Below are 18,666 nucleotides of genomic sequence, written 5' to 3'. Positions count from 1 at the left end.
AGGTTCTATGGAGATTTGATGTGAAGAAACCAGAAACCTCAGGACCCAATACTCGGTTGTATAAGTGAGTCCCCCTGAATGACTTTCTTGGTATAACTTAGGAGAACAAATACTGAAAACATGAATAACAGCTGATAACCCCTGGGCAGAGTGATAGCTCAACAAAAAAACAAATTCATTGAGTATTACTGAAATACTAAAAAATAAAACTTAAGTTCTTTTTTTTTATATAATTCTTTTTTTTTTTAATTTTTATTTATTTATGATAGTTACACAGAGAGAGAGAGAGAGGCAGAGACTCAGGCAGAGGGAGAAGCAGGCTCCATGCACCGGGAGCCCGACGTGGGATCCGATCCCGGGTCTCCAGGATCGCGCCCTGGGCCAAAGGCAGGCGCCAAACCGCTGCGCCACCCAGGGATCCCAAAACTTAAGTTCTTTGTATTATTTCCAGTCCTAGGAAAAAAAAGAAAACAATATGAGTTGCCATTTTATTACACAGTCACACTCCTTATGGCCAGAATCAAAATATTTTTATTTTGGGTGTAATCACTTCTCATAGATGAATTTTTCATTAACATCCTAAATTGTTTGTTTTTTTTTTTTTTTTGCTGTCTTATATATATATATATATATATATATATATATATATATATATATACTTAAAAGATATCTCCTTATACTTATCTTTCTCCTACATGCAGAGGTACTTCAAACACTATTGAAAAACAACTCTTGGGGATCCCTGGGTGGCGCAGCGGTTTGGCGCCTGCCTTTGGCCCGGGGCGTGATCCTGGAGACCCGGGATCGAATCCCACGTCGGGCTCCCGGTGCATGGAGCCTGCTTCTCCCTCTGCCTGTGTCTCTGCCTCTCTCTCTCTGTGTGACTATCATAAATAAATAATAAAAAAAAAAAAAGAAAGAAAAATAACTCTTTTGGCAGGGGTAGGCGGGGCCCGGGAGCGGCGGCGGCGGCGGTAGCGAGGGGAGCGCGGGGCCGGCGATGGCTGCGAACCTGAGCCGGACGGGCCGGCGCTGCAGGAGGCCTATGAGGGTGGTCACCGAGAAGTCCCCGACTGACCGGGCGCTCCTTACCTATGAGGGTAGCAGCGATGACATCCGTGTGGCTGGCACAGGGGAGGGGCCCTGGAGGAGATGCTGGAGGAGCTCAACAGCGGGCAGGTGATGTGCGCCTCCTGCAGGGTGAAGGCCCCCAGTCTGGCCTGCCCAGGTGCGTCCTCATCAACGGGACAGGCGAAGGTGTGAACGACGTGCGGAAGGGAGCGTGGCCAACCACGTCAGCACCACGGCCAGCTCTCTGAGGACGTGGAGCCTGGGTGCATCGCGCGGCAGGTGGCCAGGGCCTCGGGAGCCGACCGTGCCTTCCACAGGGAGAGCGGCCGTTTCCAGGACAGGCCCTCAGGCCCCAGTGGGCTCCGTGTGCCAGAAGACCGACGCCGTCTCTGAGGTCAAAGGGTCGGCAAGGACAGCTTCTGGGCCACAGCAGAGGAGGAGGAGGGGAACCGCAGGCTGGAAGAGGAGCGGGGGCAGAGGACGAGCGGCAGCGACTGCAGCAGGAGCGCGGGGCCGGAGCCGCGGGAGGCCGCCCTCCGGGAGCGGCGCTATCAAGAGGCGCAGGCCAGCGAGGGACCCCAGAGCCGGAGTGAGCAGCGGGAAGTGGCTCCGGGGAACATAGGGCAGGAGCCGGTCAGCCGGCCAGCACACCCGCGGGAGACCTTTAAGCAGAAGGAGAGGGCCATGTCCACCGCTGCCATCCCCAGCCCCCAGCCAGGGAAGCTGCGGAGCCCCTTCCTGCACAAACAGCTCCCCCAGCCAGAGGCCCATCGCAGCCCGGAGCCCACCCAGGCCTCCTCCAGGCCCGGGGCAGACAGCCCCGAGGAGCCCGTGTCCAGCGGTCCGCCAGGTGTGGTGCAGGCGGAAGAGGAGGCTGCGTACGAGGAGCCCCCGGAGCAGGAGACTCTCTACGAGGGGCCCCCAGTGGTGCTGCAGCAGGACCCGGTTCTGAGCATGTGGACTCCTACCCGGGGCTGCGTGCCCGGGCCCTGCACGACTACCAGGCGGCCGAGGACACTGAGATCTCCTTTGACCCCGAGAACCTCATCACAGGCATCCAGGTGATCGATGAGGGCTGGTGGCCTGGCTACGGGCCAGATGGCCACTTTGGCATGTTTCCTGCCAACTACGTGGAGCTCATTGAGTGAGGACCCTCCACTGCAGGCTGCAGCGAGGCCGTCCTTCCCTTCCCCACCCAGATGTGCTTTCCTTACTTCTGGGAGAGGTGGCGTGCCCCGCACAAGAGCCACACGGTGCTCGTGCTCCTCCAGGAATGGGACCCCCCCCACCACCACCAAACAAGACAAGCCCTTGGGCTCCCTCAGACTTGGGTGCTCAGCCTCTTGTCACCCTAGATGCAGCAATATCCTGTGATTCCCACACTTGGTCTCGCAGCTCCCAGGCTCTCCCAGCCTGGCCTTTGACCCCACAGAGGACATGGAGCCACACCCTGCCCATGGCCAGCCCTTCCGTGGCCTCTGCCTGAGGGGGACAGCACTGCCACGCCGGGCAGTCTGCGCAGGGGTATTTGCCTTTTCCTTTGCCTGGCTCTAAAGGGTGCTGGCTACAGCTGTTAGCGAGGCTCAGCGTCAGTGAACTGAGAGCTTAGGACCAAAGTCTGAGTGGGTCGTGACAGTTTGGGCAGCAGTAGGTGATCTTTCCGGACCCTGCCCTGTGCTCCCAGTTCTGTCCCCCTGCCTGCGTGGCAGACAGTGAGCAGTGCGGACGGGATAAATAACTAAGCCCCGATCTGTGCGTAGGATCAGCAAACGTGTCCTTCCATGTGGCACGCCCTCTTCCACTGGCCCTGGTGTGTGCGCTCCCCTGACTCTGGCTCAGAAACCAGAGCAGCCCGTGCCTGCTGTCTCACCCTGTCTGTCCTGGCCCATTCGTGTCTGCTTTTGGAGCGAGCACTGCCCTCTTGTGACCCGAATACCCCCGTGTAGAAACCAATCCCTTCCCGGGTGTCTGGGGGGTGTGTGTGTGCACGCTGCGCCCTCAGACCTGGGGCCCACCGTGGTCTCCTGGGAGAGGCATAAAAGTAAAGATGTGACTGAAAAAAAAATAAAAAATAACTCTTTTATTGCCAGTGATTCTCCATTTCCTATAGGAAAAAATCTATAATGTTTTTCATTAATAATACATTTTATGATTAAATGTAGCTTTTTCTTCCTGTTTCCAGTACCACCACCATCATCACCCTTCCTGCTGCCCTGACACCCTTCATAATCAAACTCAGTGACTTCACTATTTCTTTGACAATGTTTCTAACATGCCCCCACCTTTGCACATATTTTTATCCAAAATGTTCTTTCAGTTTGTTCACCTGCCAATCTTGTGACATGTCACATCTACCTCCCTAGCAGACTTACATGATTCTTGCTCTGAGTTCTGAAAGCAATTTAAATGCAGTTTCACATGTATAAGGTTATCTAAAATACTGCCTCTGAATTCAGTGCATTATAAGGCTCATTTCTCATTTCAAAGACGTAAAATTAATAATTTTAGTGAAACTCACTCAATCCTATGTCATCCAAAAACCAAAGCTTTTATAACTCATGGTGGAACCAACAGCTTCTATGAGGCCATCTATCACAGTATCCCCTACAGTGGGCATTTCTTTGTTTGAGGGTCAACCTGATAACAACCTTTATATGAAGGCCAAGGGAGCAGCTGTTGGTTTGAACTTGAACATAATGTCAAGTACAGATTTGCTCAATGCATTGAGGACACTCATTAATGATCCTTCACTGGTACAACTTTTTTTTTATTTTTACTAGATATTATTTCTAGAGAGATGCTCATATGAAAGCCAGGCAGGCAGCAATGAGTCCTGATACGAAAACAATTAAATTATGAGTAAGATTTGCTCAATGCAATGAAGACAGCCATCAATTACATTGTGTCAGAGTAAGTTTTTACCTGTGGTTTCACAGGAAAAGTTTGTAAGATGCTTAAGGATAGTAGAGAAATTTTGACTTAACCAATAAAATGAATCAGAAAAATGGTTAACAGAAAGATTAAAAGGAAGCACTGAGAATTAAGTTGAAGGAACTATGAATGTTATAACAGTACTAATCTGCACAATTATGACTTTCAACCTGAGAACTCAACTGTCTTAAACTCTTCTAAAGTGGTTTATTTCTGTAAACCAGTATGACATTATCAATCTCAAATTCCCATTAAACACTTCCAAATTTTCTATGCTAATATTTTGATCCCATCACTGATAAAGAACTACAACTTTCAAATTTATCCAATTAAAACTATGTGAATACTATTTTTTTAAGATTTTATTTATTTATTCATGAGAGACACAGAGAGGGGAGGCAGAAAAAGAAGCAGGCTTCTCACAGGGAGCCCGATGTGGGACTAGATCCCTGGACCCAAGATCACACCCTGAGCCAAAGACAGATGCTCAACTGCTGAGCTACCCAGGCGTCCCTGTGAATACTACTTATAAATGCAGTTATAGTCTTAGTAATTTTGGTTGTTCTTGTTTTATTTGATAGAACTGTAAAATCAAAAAGCAAGTAACTTGGAAGAGATATATTGGAATATTCCTATTTAAAGCCAAATTATCTGGACCAGAAATATTTCATTTCCAAAGTATTTGAGGATATACATTAATTTGCTATACTCTTCCTATTATTAAAATAGTTATGTATATATATTTTCCCCTTTTTGTTTCATGACTTTAGAAATAAAACTGAGATTAGAGATGCCTGAGTAGCTCAGCAGTTGAGCATCTGCCTTTGGCTCAGGGCATGATTTGGATCTAGGGATTGAGTCCTGCATCAGGCTCCCTGCGAGGAATCTGCTTCTCCCTCTCTCTCTGTCTCTGCCACTCTCTGTCTCTCATGAATAAATAGGTAAAATCTTTAAAATAAATAAATAATAAATTTTGAGATTATTTGGTTATATTATCATAGTGAACATTTGCATTTCAAAAGCAATGTTAATTTTAATTTAGCCCAACTATTATTCACTCTAAAGAAGTACATGAGAAGCACATATTTTGTTTTTCCAAGGACTGTAGTTTTCATTTGGTAATTTTATGTGAAAGCACATCTTTCTAAAATAGATGTCTTTCTACATTTTTAAATTTTTAACAAGGTTAAGCTGTGCTCAAAAATGAAAACTTATTATCTGTTAAATAGTGAATGTTATTATATTGGTACACACTGTACCCAATTCTTTGTAGAGATTAAGTAACTTTTACAAATATGTTTCAGGATTACTTACCTCCTTTCAAAAGCCCAGTGCTGTCACCATGGTTTTCACAGGACAGGGACAAAGGTTACCTCCATGGTTATTGCTACAGTGCTGGACTATAGCGCTTCATGATTTAGTTTGTAAGCCCTCTCTCTTTATTCACCCTTCTCTTCCTTGTCTGTTATAGTCCATAATCATTTCAACAGTAGAAACAAATGCAATTGGCAATGCCCGCAAGTGAAATGTTGAACACTTTCCAAATTCTAAAATGACAATACTAACAAGAAAAACCACAATACCAAACACAGAGTCTACAAATGACAGGAACTCCTGTCAATACATTATTCCTCAAAATAATCAGATAGGATACCATTCCTATCCACTCAAAAGTGAAAAACTGAAGAACAGAAATGATTTAAAAAAAAAAAAAAAAAAGCATACAAGGTGTCAGAGTCAAGACTCAAACGAATACAATCCACTTCCACACTGGTAATCACTAATTTACCGCTATACGGTCAATACCAGCTCCTGATCAGCTCTGCCTGGACACATCCCTGAACCTCATTATGGATTTGTCTCCTATCTCTAGATTATGATAGTATTTTGAAACCTGCTTATTAGATCTATTAATAATTCCTAACTGGATAATTCAAAACTTGTGTGTCAAGATGTTTTTTGTTTTTGCCTTTGGGACTTAAATCATTCTACTTTCTAAGCTAGAAATACTTGTCATCTCCCATCTTTTTTTTTCTTTACAGCTTCAAGTCCTAGATATCCAACAAATTCCAGTCCATAAAGATCTCTGTAATTGCCTCTAAGAAAAATAATATTTTTCTTCTAGTGTTATGTGGCACTCATTTTTATCATCCACATGAAAATTTCACTTATGTATTTTTTCTAGTTCTACAAATTATTTGATTTCCCTTCAGCTATAAAGAATGCCATGTGGTTATCAATCGTTCATCATAATCAGTTTACAAAGCCTCTGGATCAAGCAGTCTTCTGGATTGAGTTTGCCATTCATCACAAAGGAGCCAAGCACCTATGCCCAGCTTCTTACAACCTCACCTGGTTCCAATACCACTCTTTGGATGTGACTGGGCTCCTATTGGCCTCTGTGGCAACTGTTACTTTCCTCGTCATAAAATGTTGTTTTGTTGTCAAAAGTTCAAGAAAAGAAGGGGAATAGACTTTTGAGACATAGTAGGCATAGTAAGCTAGTAAGTATAAGTAAGATCACTTCATTTAATTCAACCACTGTGGATCAAGTTGTGACAGACTCTCCTCCATATAAGACCTGTACCTCACCCAATATGTTTACTCCTGGCTAACCATATTGTTAGTTAATCCATTCTACCCTAAGAGGGAAATAACCCTATATATTTTTTGACTACTTCCTTCAATATTCTTCTTGAGAGTCTTCAATTCTGTTCATCAAACCAAAGAGAGCATGGTACCTATAAAGATGGATTACATTCTACTTATAATTCTAATTTATAAATCCTCAAACAGTTCTACTTTACTACTGACATAATTTCATAACTGAAAAAAACTCAGTAGAGCTTTAGTCTTTGACTTAAGAAGCCTGATTGTTTTTATTACACATCTTCAGAAAACATCTGTATATGTAAATCAATCAAATAGAATACATGTGTCCCTGACAAAGAAAAACACAGCTGAACACTTGTTAAAAATGGACAGTTTTTATTCATACCACTGCAGCAGGGGAGCTCACAGTATAAACTGAGTTCAACTCCAACTAAGACAAAGGTGACTGATGTTTTTAAGGGATGGCAGATAAAGAACAAAAAAGATCCTGGGGGGCTATATGGAAATGGAAAATCACAGAAAATCACAGAGTAAGTAGAAAATTACTGAAAATGGCATGGCAAGATGAGTTAGACGATGTATGTGTTGTTGTCAGGATCACATTTTCTTGAGCAAAGATTCAACATGGAAGGTGGGGATATTTTTAAGGACACAAGCCATGACCTAAGTACAAATGGAAGAGAAGCTAAAGTTTGGTCAAGTCCCTTAACACAGTGTTTAAGCAAGTCCTTGTGTTTGTAGTTCACACAAAAATATTCTTTCCTGTAAATTTCCTTTGTTACAGGAATCCTGAATGGTTTTAACTGGCTTCCTACCTAAAACTATGCAACCAGTAAAATCTTTGGTTAAAAGGACTAAAGATATTTTCCCCCCAAAGCTTTGGATGTCTGAATTCCTGTTCTCATTTTATTGAACAACTCTTTATAACTGGATAGGAAGACACCAAAAAAAAAAAAAAAAAAAAAAAAAAGGCAGAGTAATAATGATAGGTGGGGCCCAGTGAGATTTAATCCAATCCCTATGGATTATAGTGTTAGATTTCCCTCCCCCTCCAATAAGATCTCCCATTTTTTGGCCTTACCTTGTGTCAAGTCAAATATTTCTAACTCCTTTAATACCTGGGATACTGAGGATATCAATACAGAAACTTAGGGACGCCTGGGTGGCTCAGTGGTTGAGCGTCTGGCTTTGGCTCAAGTCATGATCTCAGGATCCTGGGAATGAGTTCCACATCGGTCTCCGCACAGGGAGCCTGCTTCTCCCTCTGCCTGTGTCTCTGCCTCTCTCTCTCTCTGTCTCTCATGAATAAATATATTTAAAAAAAAAAAACAGAAACTTATATAACCTTTTATTAATTCTTTTCTCACATCACATAGAAATATAAATTGCAGATGGCATAAAGAGCCAAATACTGTAACAATTTTTGAAGTCCATGCATAACAAAGTATTTAAATAGCAAAAAAGGTCTCAAAAGCTTTCCTTCAAATACTGGCAATAGAGCCTTTATTTATTTTTTTTTTTAAGATTTATTTATTTATTTATTCATGAGAGACACACAGAGAGAGATAGAGGCAGAAACACAGGCAAAGGGAGAAGCAGGCTCCATGCAGGGAGCCCAATGTGGGACTCAATCCCAGGACTCCAGGATCACGCCCTGGGCCAAAGGCAACCGCTGAGCCACCCAGGGATCCCCTTAGAGCCTTTAGACTTAGAACACAACTTACAAAGTGAATCACAAAAAGAAAAAAGAAACCAAGTTAAGAGCAGATCTTCTGCCTGACAAGAGATGTATTTAAACAGTTGGGTGGGGCAGCCCAGGTGGCGCAGCGGTTTAGCACCACCTTCAGCTCAGGGCGTGGTCCTGGAGAACTGAGATGGAGTCCCACGTCAGGCTCCCTGCATGGAGCCTGCTTCTCCCTCTGCCTGTGTCTCTGCCAATCTCTCTCTCTCTCTGTTTCTCCCATGAATAAATAAATAAAATCTTAAAAAAAAAAAATAAACGGATGGAAATGAGGCACACTTAGCACTTTTGATTATATGGAGATTTTTATAGCATTCTTCTATACAACAAAGATTACTTTTAGCAATAATCACTAATAAAACTAAAGATAATATCCAGAAAGGAAACAATGAATATTTTTATTAGACTTGGAATATATAATTATGTCACTAAAAAGTAAAAAATAAATAGCAAAGTACAAAGAAAAAAGTAATGTATTAATGTTCTTCAATTGCATTAATATCTTCTTAGAAAAATAGTCAGGTCGGGGAGGGGACTGCGGAGAAAAACCCTACACATACACATTAGCCTGAAGCACAACTCTGTGTGTACTACCCAAGCTGAATTTGAATTTACTTGTTTAATGAAGTAACTTCTACAAATAAGATAATGACCTTGTCAAAGTTGATCTTTCCAATCCATAGACCATATAGCCAGATACATAAACCTATGTCCAATCACAGGTGATCAAGAATTCTCTCATTCCTTTTAATTCTGAACGGCTTCATATAAAGCAATATAATACTTATAGTTAGGAAAAGATGTAAACATAAAGATACATTTAACAGAGTCACAAAAATCCCATTATAAATTATAAAGATTGCAGTACTATCCATGTGTTTCTTCAAGACTGATTCTAGCAGCTTTCAAATGTCTAAAAAGTCCAAAAAACTTAAACACAAGACTCCAAGTGGTTACACAGAATGACAGAACTGATGCAATTTTTTCATCTTTATAATCCCTGTACTAGTATTGTTTATTTCAAATATATTGCTTACAATCAGAATTATGTAAGCACCATAGAGGTGGAAGACAAAAATCAAATGATTATGAACTTAATGCAGGAAGCTGGGTCCATTAAGTCAGGAATTGTGTAACTAAGAGTTTTAACTTCCATATTCCATATATGGAATGTTTATCAAAGGATAAGTAATTCAAATATACTACTAGCTTTTTCTCATATTTTTAACTACATATTTAGATTTCTTTCATTGTTAAAAATCCTATTTACTTGAGAGCTTGTGCACAGCGAGAGAGAGAGAGAGAGAGAGAGAGAGAAAGAAAATAGGCAAAAGCAGGGGGGAGAAGAGAGGCAAACGGAGAAGCAGACTCCTCGAGGGCAGGAAGCCTGATGGGGCTAGATCTCAGGACCTGGGATCATGATGGGAGCCAAAGGATGAGCTTAATGGATGAGCCACCCAGGTGCCCCTCAGATGAGTAATTTCAAAATGAAGTTTATGAAATGGCAGCTATATAGAAGTCCAGCTTCAAAGATGGGGCTGAAGAAGGCCCATTGAGTCTGTAGCCTCACTGATCTCAAATGTATAATCAGAATAGACACACTAGCAGGCTAGATTCTTTGTATGAGTGGTAGCTAGCACAGTAGTGGTTAGAGGGAGTCATTTTGTTAGGCCCCCATGTAACCATCTCTGTATCTATCACCAATCTGTTCAAACAGCCATCATAGTAGCACTAGAGTGATCAGTCACTTGGTGCCTCTCCTCTGGCGGAATCATTCTATTGCTTCATTCTTAAATATAAATGGATAACCAAAGATGAGCAAACATTTGGAGAAAACTAATAAAATGGCAGAGGTAAGGCTAAAATAGACACTCACACATATAGCCCACCCCCTCGGAACAGACATAAGAATTTTGAGAAATGAAAGATTAGTAACTTCAGATACCAAAAATACTTCATTCATATAAAGAATAATATACTAATATAAAGAATATACTATAAAACAAAAAAGGGAAGGCTCTTGTATATTTTACCCCTCTTATGACCCATTCGTATCTTTTCAGTCCATTTTTCCCTCCAGTTTTTGCTGGGACAAGGAGCTTCTGAACGGTTATAACCTAACAGCACAGAACTCTCACATTCTGCACTATGACTGCATACAACTACTGACAAAACTCACCTAGCACTCACATGTGTATAATCTAGCAGTATGTTCAACACAATCTCTCCTACCCTATAGGTAGTCATTTGCAGGTATATTCCACACAGTTTTTCACTGGGTCTCAGTGGGATTAAATCCCAGATGTTCAGGGATAATCAACTTGGTAATATACTTGTACTGACTTTCCTCCCTCCCCTGGACTTCCCTGTTGCACTTTTCCCTGTCTCTTACTCCTGTAACCTTCGGATTTCTCAAAATACACTACTGCATTCTCATCTTTATCTCAGGCTCTGAGAAGAACACTGAGATCATCTGTACCAGAACTGGCTTTGTTTTTTTAAATTAATTTATTTATTTATGAGAGAGAGAGACAGAGACAGAGACAGAGACAGAGAGGCAGAGACACAGACAGAGGGAGAAGCAGGCTCCATGCAGGGAGCCTGATGTGGGACTCGATCCTGGGACTCCAGGATCACGCACGCCCTGGGCCAAAGGCAAGGCACTAAACCGCTGAGCCACCCGGGCTGCCTCAGAACTGGCTTTATTTTTTTTTTTAATGAATTCACACTTTTTATTGGTGTTCAATTTGCCAACGTATAGAATAACACCCAATGCTCATCCCATCAAGTGCCCACCTCAGTGCTCATCACCCAGTCCCTCCCACCCCCCGCCCACCTCCCCTTCCACCACCCCTAGTTCGTTTCCCAGAGTTAGGAGTCTTTATGTTCTGTCTCCCTTTCTGATATTTCCCACTTATTTTTCCTCATTTCCCCTTTATTCCCTTTCACTATTATTTATATCCCCCGAATGAATGAGACCATTTAATGTTTGTCCTTTTCCAATTGACTTATTTCACTCAGCAAAATACCCTCCAGTTCCATCCACATCAAAGCAAATGGTGGGTATTTGTCGTTTCTAATGGCTGAGGAATATTCCATTGTATACGTAAACCACATCTTCTTTATCCATTCATCTTTCGATGGACACCGAGGCTCCTTCCACAGTTTGGCTATTATGGACATTGCTGCTAGAAACATTGGGGTGCAGGTGTTAAAAGCAGATCCAGGGCAGCCCGGGTAGTTCAGCAGTTCAGCACCGCCTTCAGCCCAGGGTATGGTCCTGTAGACCCAGGATGGAGTCCTGCGTCCAGCTCCCTGCATGGAGCCTGCTTCTTCCTCTGCCTGTGTTTCTGCCTCTCTCTTTCTGTGCGTCTCTTATGAATAAATAAATAAAATCTTAAAAAAAAAAAAGCAGATCCACAAGATGAAACTTGGGAATTGGACAATTAACTAGTAACTGGCAATAATCATCTCATTGCTGATGACATGTGCAATGGTGACACTCCTAGGATTCAGTAAAATCACAATTTATGATTCACATAGAGGAGTAAAGAATAGGGAAGGTAAAGTACTGATTTACGGACTATATGGACATAATAGTAATTACATAGGAATGGCTTTTTTAAGATTTTATTTATTTATTCATGAGAGACACACAGAGAGAAGCAGAGACAAGGAAGAGGGAGAAGCAGGCTCCTCAAGGAGAGCCTGATGTGGGACTCAATCCCGGGACTCCAGGACCACACTCTGAGCTGAAGGCAGATGCTCAACCGCTGAGCCACCCAGGCATCCCCACAAAAATGGCTTTTGTTAACAGTTTTATTTTTTTTAAAGATTGTATTTATTTATTCATGAGAGACACACACACAGAGAGAGTGAGAGAGAGAGAGAGAGAGAGAGGCAGAGACACAGGCAGAGGGAGAAGCAGGCTCCATGCAGGGAGCCGACGTGGGACTCGATCCCGGGTCTCCAGGATCGCGACCTGGGCTGAAGGCGGCGCTAAACTGCTGAGCCACCCGGGCTGCCCATGTTAACAGTTTTAAAAGGCTTGTAAAGGGCAGCCCGGGTGGCTCAGCAGTTTAGCGCCGCCTTCAGCCCAGGTCGCGATCCTGGAGACCCGGGATCGAGTCCCACGTCGGCTCCCTGCATGGAGCCTGCTTCTCCCTCTGCCTGTGTCTCTGCCTCTCTCTCTCAATCCTCTCTGTGTGTTCTCATGAATAAATAAAATCTTTAAAAAAATAAATAAATAAATAAATAAAAGGCTTGTAAAAAGAAAACAACCGCTCAGTTTAAACAAATATCAAATCGAAACATGCTGTGAAAGTCAGAAGTTCTCCTTGTCAGTATATAGACTTCTTCTGAAGAGCAGAAAACCAAACTTAGAATTTAATTGCAAAGATAACAGAGCTACAATGGAGACCCAACTCACAACTTCAACAATCCTCCTACACCAACGTCAGCCCCTGGCTAGAACAATGGAATCCTGAGACCTAGGGCGGGGGAACAAACCTGAAAATATTGAATCCCCATATTTTTCTGGGTTCTGCTTCTGGGGGTAGGGTGGTAAAGAAAAATCTATCAGGGAACACAGTAAGGTTTCTACTCAACTAAACCTATGACTTGGTCATTCTGGACTCATATCAGTGAAACAGAAAATAGTTATTATAAGTGGGGACAAAAGACTCTGACAATTACCCTGATTAGGATCACAGTTCCAGGATAGAAACAACAGGGATTTTTCCACAACCCAGAAGATGTAGAGGAATGCCTAAAATTCAGAGAGGTAAGAACTCGGTGCCAAATGATAACTCTTAAGGGTGTACATACAGCAACCACGATCCAAGAAGGATAAGGTAATAACTTGGGAATGAAGGCTCATGTCATCCCATCACACTAATAATTTAGAACAGCCAAACTGGTGGCCCAGAGAGGGAAATATGAAATTGGTAATAGAGGAGGAGGATGATAAATACTTATTCCCTCAGGCCCAGGTGCATAATGAGGACAAAAGTTTGTTATTAACACCCCTTTGTTGTAAAAGCTGAACTTGGCCACCATCTTGAAAACTCTATCATTGATTGGACTTAATAGAGGGCACCAAGGGATAAAAGTATTGCAAAATGTGGACTATATTTATCATTCATTTTGTCCCACCTTACCCCTTCATTGATTTCTACCTCACCACCACTCTCATTTTCCTTCAGCCATTGCATTGTCAACCAATTCCCTTAAAGGGATAGCCACTGTCACTTATCACCTGTCCTGACAATTTTGCTTTCTGCCCCAAGTTTCTCAGTTACTGTGTAGAGCATCTAATAAGAAGCTATGTTGACCACATGAATATCCAAATACGGCAGAGAGCACCATACGCAAGCCTTGACAAATGGGAGACAAGAGCCAATAATACATTCTCTTCTTTACCATTTTTTAGGTGGCCTGACCTAAGAAGCATTCTACACACCACTTTAGATGGTCCCAGCAGGACAGAAACCACAGCAGGGTCCAGGATGATAATGAAACTTGGTACTGGCTTTCCCTTCCTCCTTTTCCTACACACCTGTTTCATAGGATCAATTCTAGAAACAAAATAGTAATATGCAAGCCCCTTTCTTAACTGCAGCTTTCTACAGGAAAATAAGCTCAGAGAGATACTCCTAGAAGATAAATTATAGTAGCTGAAATGGAAATACATGAAAACAAGACACGTTGAAACATAAGGCAATCTCTGAAAATGTATAAACAAAAAGACAAAAATGACAGAAATTGTGAGAAAGCATTACTCTAGGTAGGGGTCCAAGTAAGATAAAATGAAGAAAAAAAGAACTGAGAAGAAAAAGAGCAGCAATTAACAGAACAAAGCAATGAAGTTTTCCAGAATACAGACATGAATGTGATCTTCAAAAACAGCCAATGGAGGGACCCCTGGGTGGCGCAGCGGTTTGGCGCCTGCCTTTGGCCCAGGGCGCGATCCTGGAGACCCGGGATCGAATCCCACATCGGGCTCCCGGTGCATGGAGCCTGCTTCTCCCTCTGCCTATGTCTCTGCCTCTCTCTCTCTCTCTCTCTCTCTCTCTGTGACTATCATAAATAAATAAAAATTAAAAAAAAAAACAGCCAATGGAGAATCAAGCTGGATGCATAAAATATTCATCACCATAAAATTTTAAATGAGGATAAATGGAAGATCCTAAAAGATTTGAGAAGGAAAAACTTTTGATTATCTGCAAAGGAATAGGAATTGCACTTCCCTAAGCGTCTCATCAGCAAGAAGAAAGGCTAGAGGACAACAGAGCAATGTCTTTATTTTTCTGAGAGAAAAGCATTTTTTAATCTAGAGTTTTAAATCTCTCCAAGTTAACTATCAAGTATTCAGAAAGTAATACAATTTTAAATATTTTAGAAATTAAAACAAACTCACATATCCTTCCTATATCAAAATATATTGTTATGCTGCAATAATAACCCAAAAATCTTCCAGTCTTAAAACAATAAAAGTGTATTTCTCTCTTATGTTTCATGTCCACTGCCATTAAACTGAAAGTTCTGTCAAATTATCCTCATCCCAGAAACCAGGCTGACAGAACTGCCACTATCTAGAAGATTTTTGGTAACTCTCACATAAGACAAGAGGGTTTTTCACTAAGGAAAAAGCAAGTTAATTTTAGACAACAGAAACATACAAACTTACAGTGTGCCTGGAAGGTCGCTGGTGTGTGCAGGGGAGAAAAATATATGGTAAACAGCACTAATGACCATTAGACTTTCTAAAGCAGTCACGTGAAGAATTTGCTCCAAAAAAAACCTCTAAATCAAGAAACAAAAAGAAATTGGAACCACTAAACAGTGGACTCTTGGTGGATTTGCTGTGCCAAGTCGTATAGTTAGGTTGGAGAAGGAAGATACACATGGCTCCAGGTAGAAGACCTCTTAGTTAAAAATGAATGAAAGAGAAGATGACCGAAGAACTGGAAGAAAGGGAGGACATGACGAAGAACATTATGGGGGGGTGGGACTACAGGGAGTTTGAGGAGGAAGCAATGGCAAAGAAAGAGGAAAAAGAGGAAGAAGAAATATGGGGGTAGAGGGGTGAAGGAGTAAAGAAATGCAGTTAAAATTTACCCTAGGAATATTATCCATTCAGGAGCATGGGTGTCATGACATGTGACACGTACAGAAGTAAACAATATTATTTGGCTTCGGAGTGAATAATAGTTGCAATATACAAAGCAAAGAAAATTATATTTACTGACTGTTAAGAATCAATCTACAAGGGATAGAAACTTTAACTATGGTTACAAAACAATATAAATGTTATTAACCTTGACAATGTAAAAGCAGTACATTTTAGAGTAGTTAGTTGAAGGCAGGAGGTTAATGGAGGTACAAAGATAGGTGCAAGGACAGAAGAACCAATGTCCTCATCTCACAAAATAAAGAGACGGGTGAAGTTCTCTCTAAAAAAAGACATAGTGGTTGCAGTTTCTCAGAGAAGGAATGGAGACGAAAAATGTGGCTGATTTGGAAAGAGGCAGTAAGTTTTATGAAGGTTGGGTAAATTTATTAAATACATTATCTAAAATACAAATCTTGAAATAGCTATATATTATTTAGCTTTAGAGATAAACAACTATCAGCAAAAAAAAACAAAACAAAAACTGAAATGGTTAAATAAGGCTGATTATCAGAAGATACATCTCTTTCAATATAAGCCTGATAAACCACATGGATGAATTCTTAAGTTTTTGCTAAGTTGCTTTCTTTTTTTCCCCCTTCCCCAATGAAGTATTATCATTAAAATCAAGAATTAGACAAGAATGTTTAGTTGTTAGTCTCTTACTCAGTATTATACTGGAAGGCCTGGCCAATTCAAAAGAAAACTACGTACAAATAAAATTTGGAGCACAGGAAGAAAATTTGTCCTCACTTGTGGGTAATATGGTATCAAGAAAAATCAAACACAACAAATGAAAAGTTATCACAGGTTATTTAAGTTCTCAAAACAGTGTATTTCTGGGGTACCTGGGTGGCTCGGTGGATTAATAAGCTCGTGATTTCGGCTCAGGTTGTGATTTCATGAGTTGTGAGATTTAGCCCTGCTTTGCTTTGGGCTCCACATTCAGTGGAGAATATACTTAAAGATTCTGCCCCCCTGCCCCTCCTACCCACGCACCTCTAAAAATAAATAAATAAATAAAAATCAGTATAAGAGAAAAGAAGTCCATCATAAGGTATTGTAGAATTTGTCACAATAGCAACAGAAACATAAAATAAATAAAAATAATCCTAATGAGGGCAGCCCGGGTGGCTCAGCGGTTTAGTGCCACCTTCAGTCCAGGGCATGATCCTGGAGACCAGGGATCAAGTCCCACTTCGGGCTCCCTGCATGGAGCCTGCTTCTTTCTCTGCCTGTCTCTGCCTCTCTCTCCCTCTCTGTGTTTCTCATGAATAAATAAATAATTTAAAAATAATAATAATAATAGTCCTAATGAGAAATGTGTAACACAAACTGGAAGAGAAATATAAAGATTTACTTAAAAACATAAAGACATGAAAAAAAAAATGGCAAGAACTACCATGTGCCTGGATGGGTAACCTCAACATTTAAATTATTCTCTCCAAATAATTAATGGGCTTGATGAATTTATTCAAAATCCTGAAAATATTTTTAAAAGGCATAAAAATGCCTTCGTGGATGTATCTTGCAAGAAGTTACTATGGCCGAGTTCAAAAAGGGTGTTGCCTGTGTTCTTCTCTAGGATTTTGATGGAATCTTGTCTCACATTTAGATCTTTCATCCATTTTGAGTTTATCTTTGTGTCTGGTGCAAGAGAGTGGTCTAGTTTCATTCTTCTGCATGTGGATGTCCAATTGTCCCAGCACCATTTATTGAAGAGACTGTCTTTCTTCCAATGGATAGTCTTTCCTCCTTTATCGAATATTAGTTGACCATAAAGTTCAGGGTCCACTTCTGGATTCTCTATTCTGTTCCACTGATCTATGTGTCTGTTTTTGTGCCAGTACCACACTGTCTTGATGACCACAGCTTTGTAGTACATCCTGAAATCTGGCATTGCGATGCCCCCAGATATGGTTTTCTTTTTTAAAATTCCCCTGGCTATTCGGGGTCTTTTCTGATTCCACACAAATCTTAAAATAATTTGTTCTAACTCTCTGAAGAAAGTCCATGGTATTTTGATAGGGATTGCATTAAACGTGTATATTGCCCTGGGTAACATTGACATTTTCACAATATTAATTCTGCCAATCCATGAGCATGGAATATTTTTCCATCTCTTTGTGTCTTCCTCAATTTCTTTCAGAAGTGTTCTATAGTTTTGAGGGTATAGATCCTTTACATCTTTGGTTAGGTTTATTCCTAGGTATCTTATGCTTTTGGGTGCAATTGTAAATGGGATTGACTCCTTAATTTCTCTTTCTTCAGTCTCATTGTTAGTGTATAGAAATGCCACTGATTTCTGGGCATTGATTTTGTATCCTGCCACGCTACCGAATTGCTGTATGAGTTCTAGCAATCTTGGGGTGGAGACTTTTGGGTTTTCTATGTAGAGTATCATGTCATCGGCGAAGAGGGAGAGTTTGACTTCTTCTTTGCCAATTTGAATGCCTTTAATGTCTTTTTGTTGTCTGATTGCTGAGGCTAGGACTTCCAGTACTATGTTGAACAGCAGTGGTGAGAGTGGACATCCCTGTCTTGTTCCTGATCTTAGGGGAAAGGCTCCCAGTGCTTCCCCATTGAGAATGATATTTGCTGTGGGCTTTTCATAGATGGCTTTTAAGATGCTAAGGAATGTTCCCTCTATCCCTACACTCGAAGAGTTTTGATCAGGAATGGATGCTGTATTTTGTCAAATGCTTTCTCTGCATCCAATGAGAGGATCATATGGTTCTTGGTTTTTCTCTTGCTGATATATAGTTACTATGGAATAATCTTAAATGCATAAAAATAAAAGGAAGATTGAAAGTGAACAATACACAGTTATAAAACACTGTAGCCCCTGGTGCAAATACAGATATGTAGATCAAAGAACAGACTAGCATCCAAAATTGAACCAGGTGTATATAGATACAGTGTGTATGATAAGAGGCTTGGAAAATCATTCAGACATTATTACTCAATGATAATGGTGTTGAGACAATATGCAATGAGATCTCAGAGCCATATTCTTACAAAATCAAATTTTAGATCTGAGTATTACAGATTTAAACGTAATAAACAAAAAAAACTTTAAAATTTAAAAATTTATGAAAAACTGAAAATGAAAACAGCAGAAAAATCAAGAACCCATAAA

At 41.2% G+C, this 18,666-nt stretch overlaps 1 protein-coding gene and 1 pseudogene across 1 annotated transcript in view; both read left to right on the top strand.

Annotated features, from left to right (window-relative positions):
* The window catches only part of LOC480777 (UDP-glucuronosyltransferase 2A1), a 28,766-nt gene extending 22,291 nt beyond the window's left edge, over positions 1-6,475 (top strand). Inside the window, 4 exon segments of the mRNA XM_038555084.1 lie at positions 3-90; positions 3,600-3,673; positions 3,675-3,824; positions 6,224-6,475. Of these exon segments, the coding sequence (XP_038411012.1) occupies positions 3-90; positions 3,600-3,673; positions 3,675-3,824; positions 6,224-6,475 (564 nt within the window).
* Positions 965-3,129, top strand: LOC482177 (annotated as a pseudogene).
* Positions 6,476-18,666: the final 12,191 nt, after the last annotated feature.

This window comes from Canis lupus, chromosome 13 (genome assembly GCF_011100685.1).
Source record: "Canis lupus familiaris isolate Mischka breed German Shepherd chromosome 13, alternate assembly UU_Cfam_GSD_1.0, whole genome shotgun sequence".
Lineage (NCBI taxonomy): Eukaryota > Metazoa > Chordata > Mammalia > Carnivora > Canidae > Canis > Canis lupus.
Note: the sequence above shows the minus strand (reverse complement) of the source record. Positions and strands in the feature narration are given on the sequence as shown.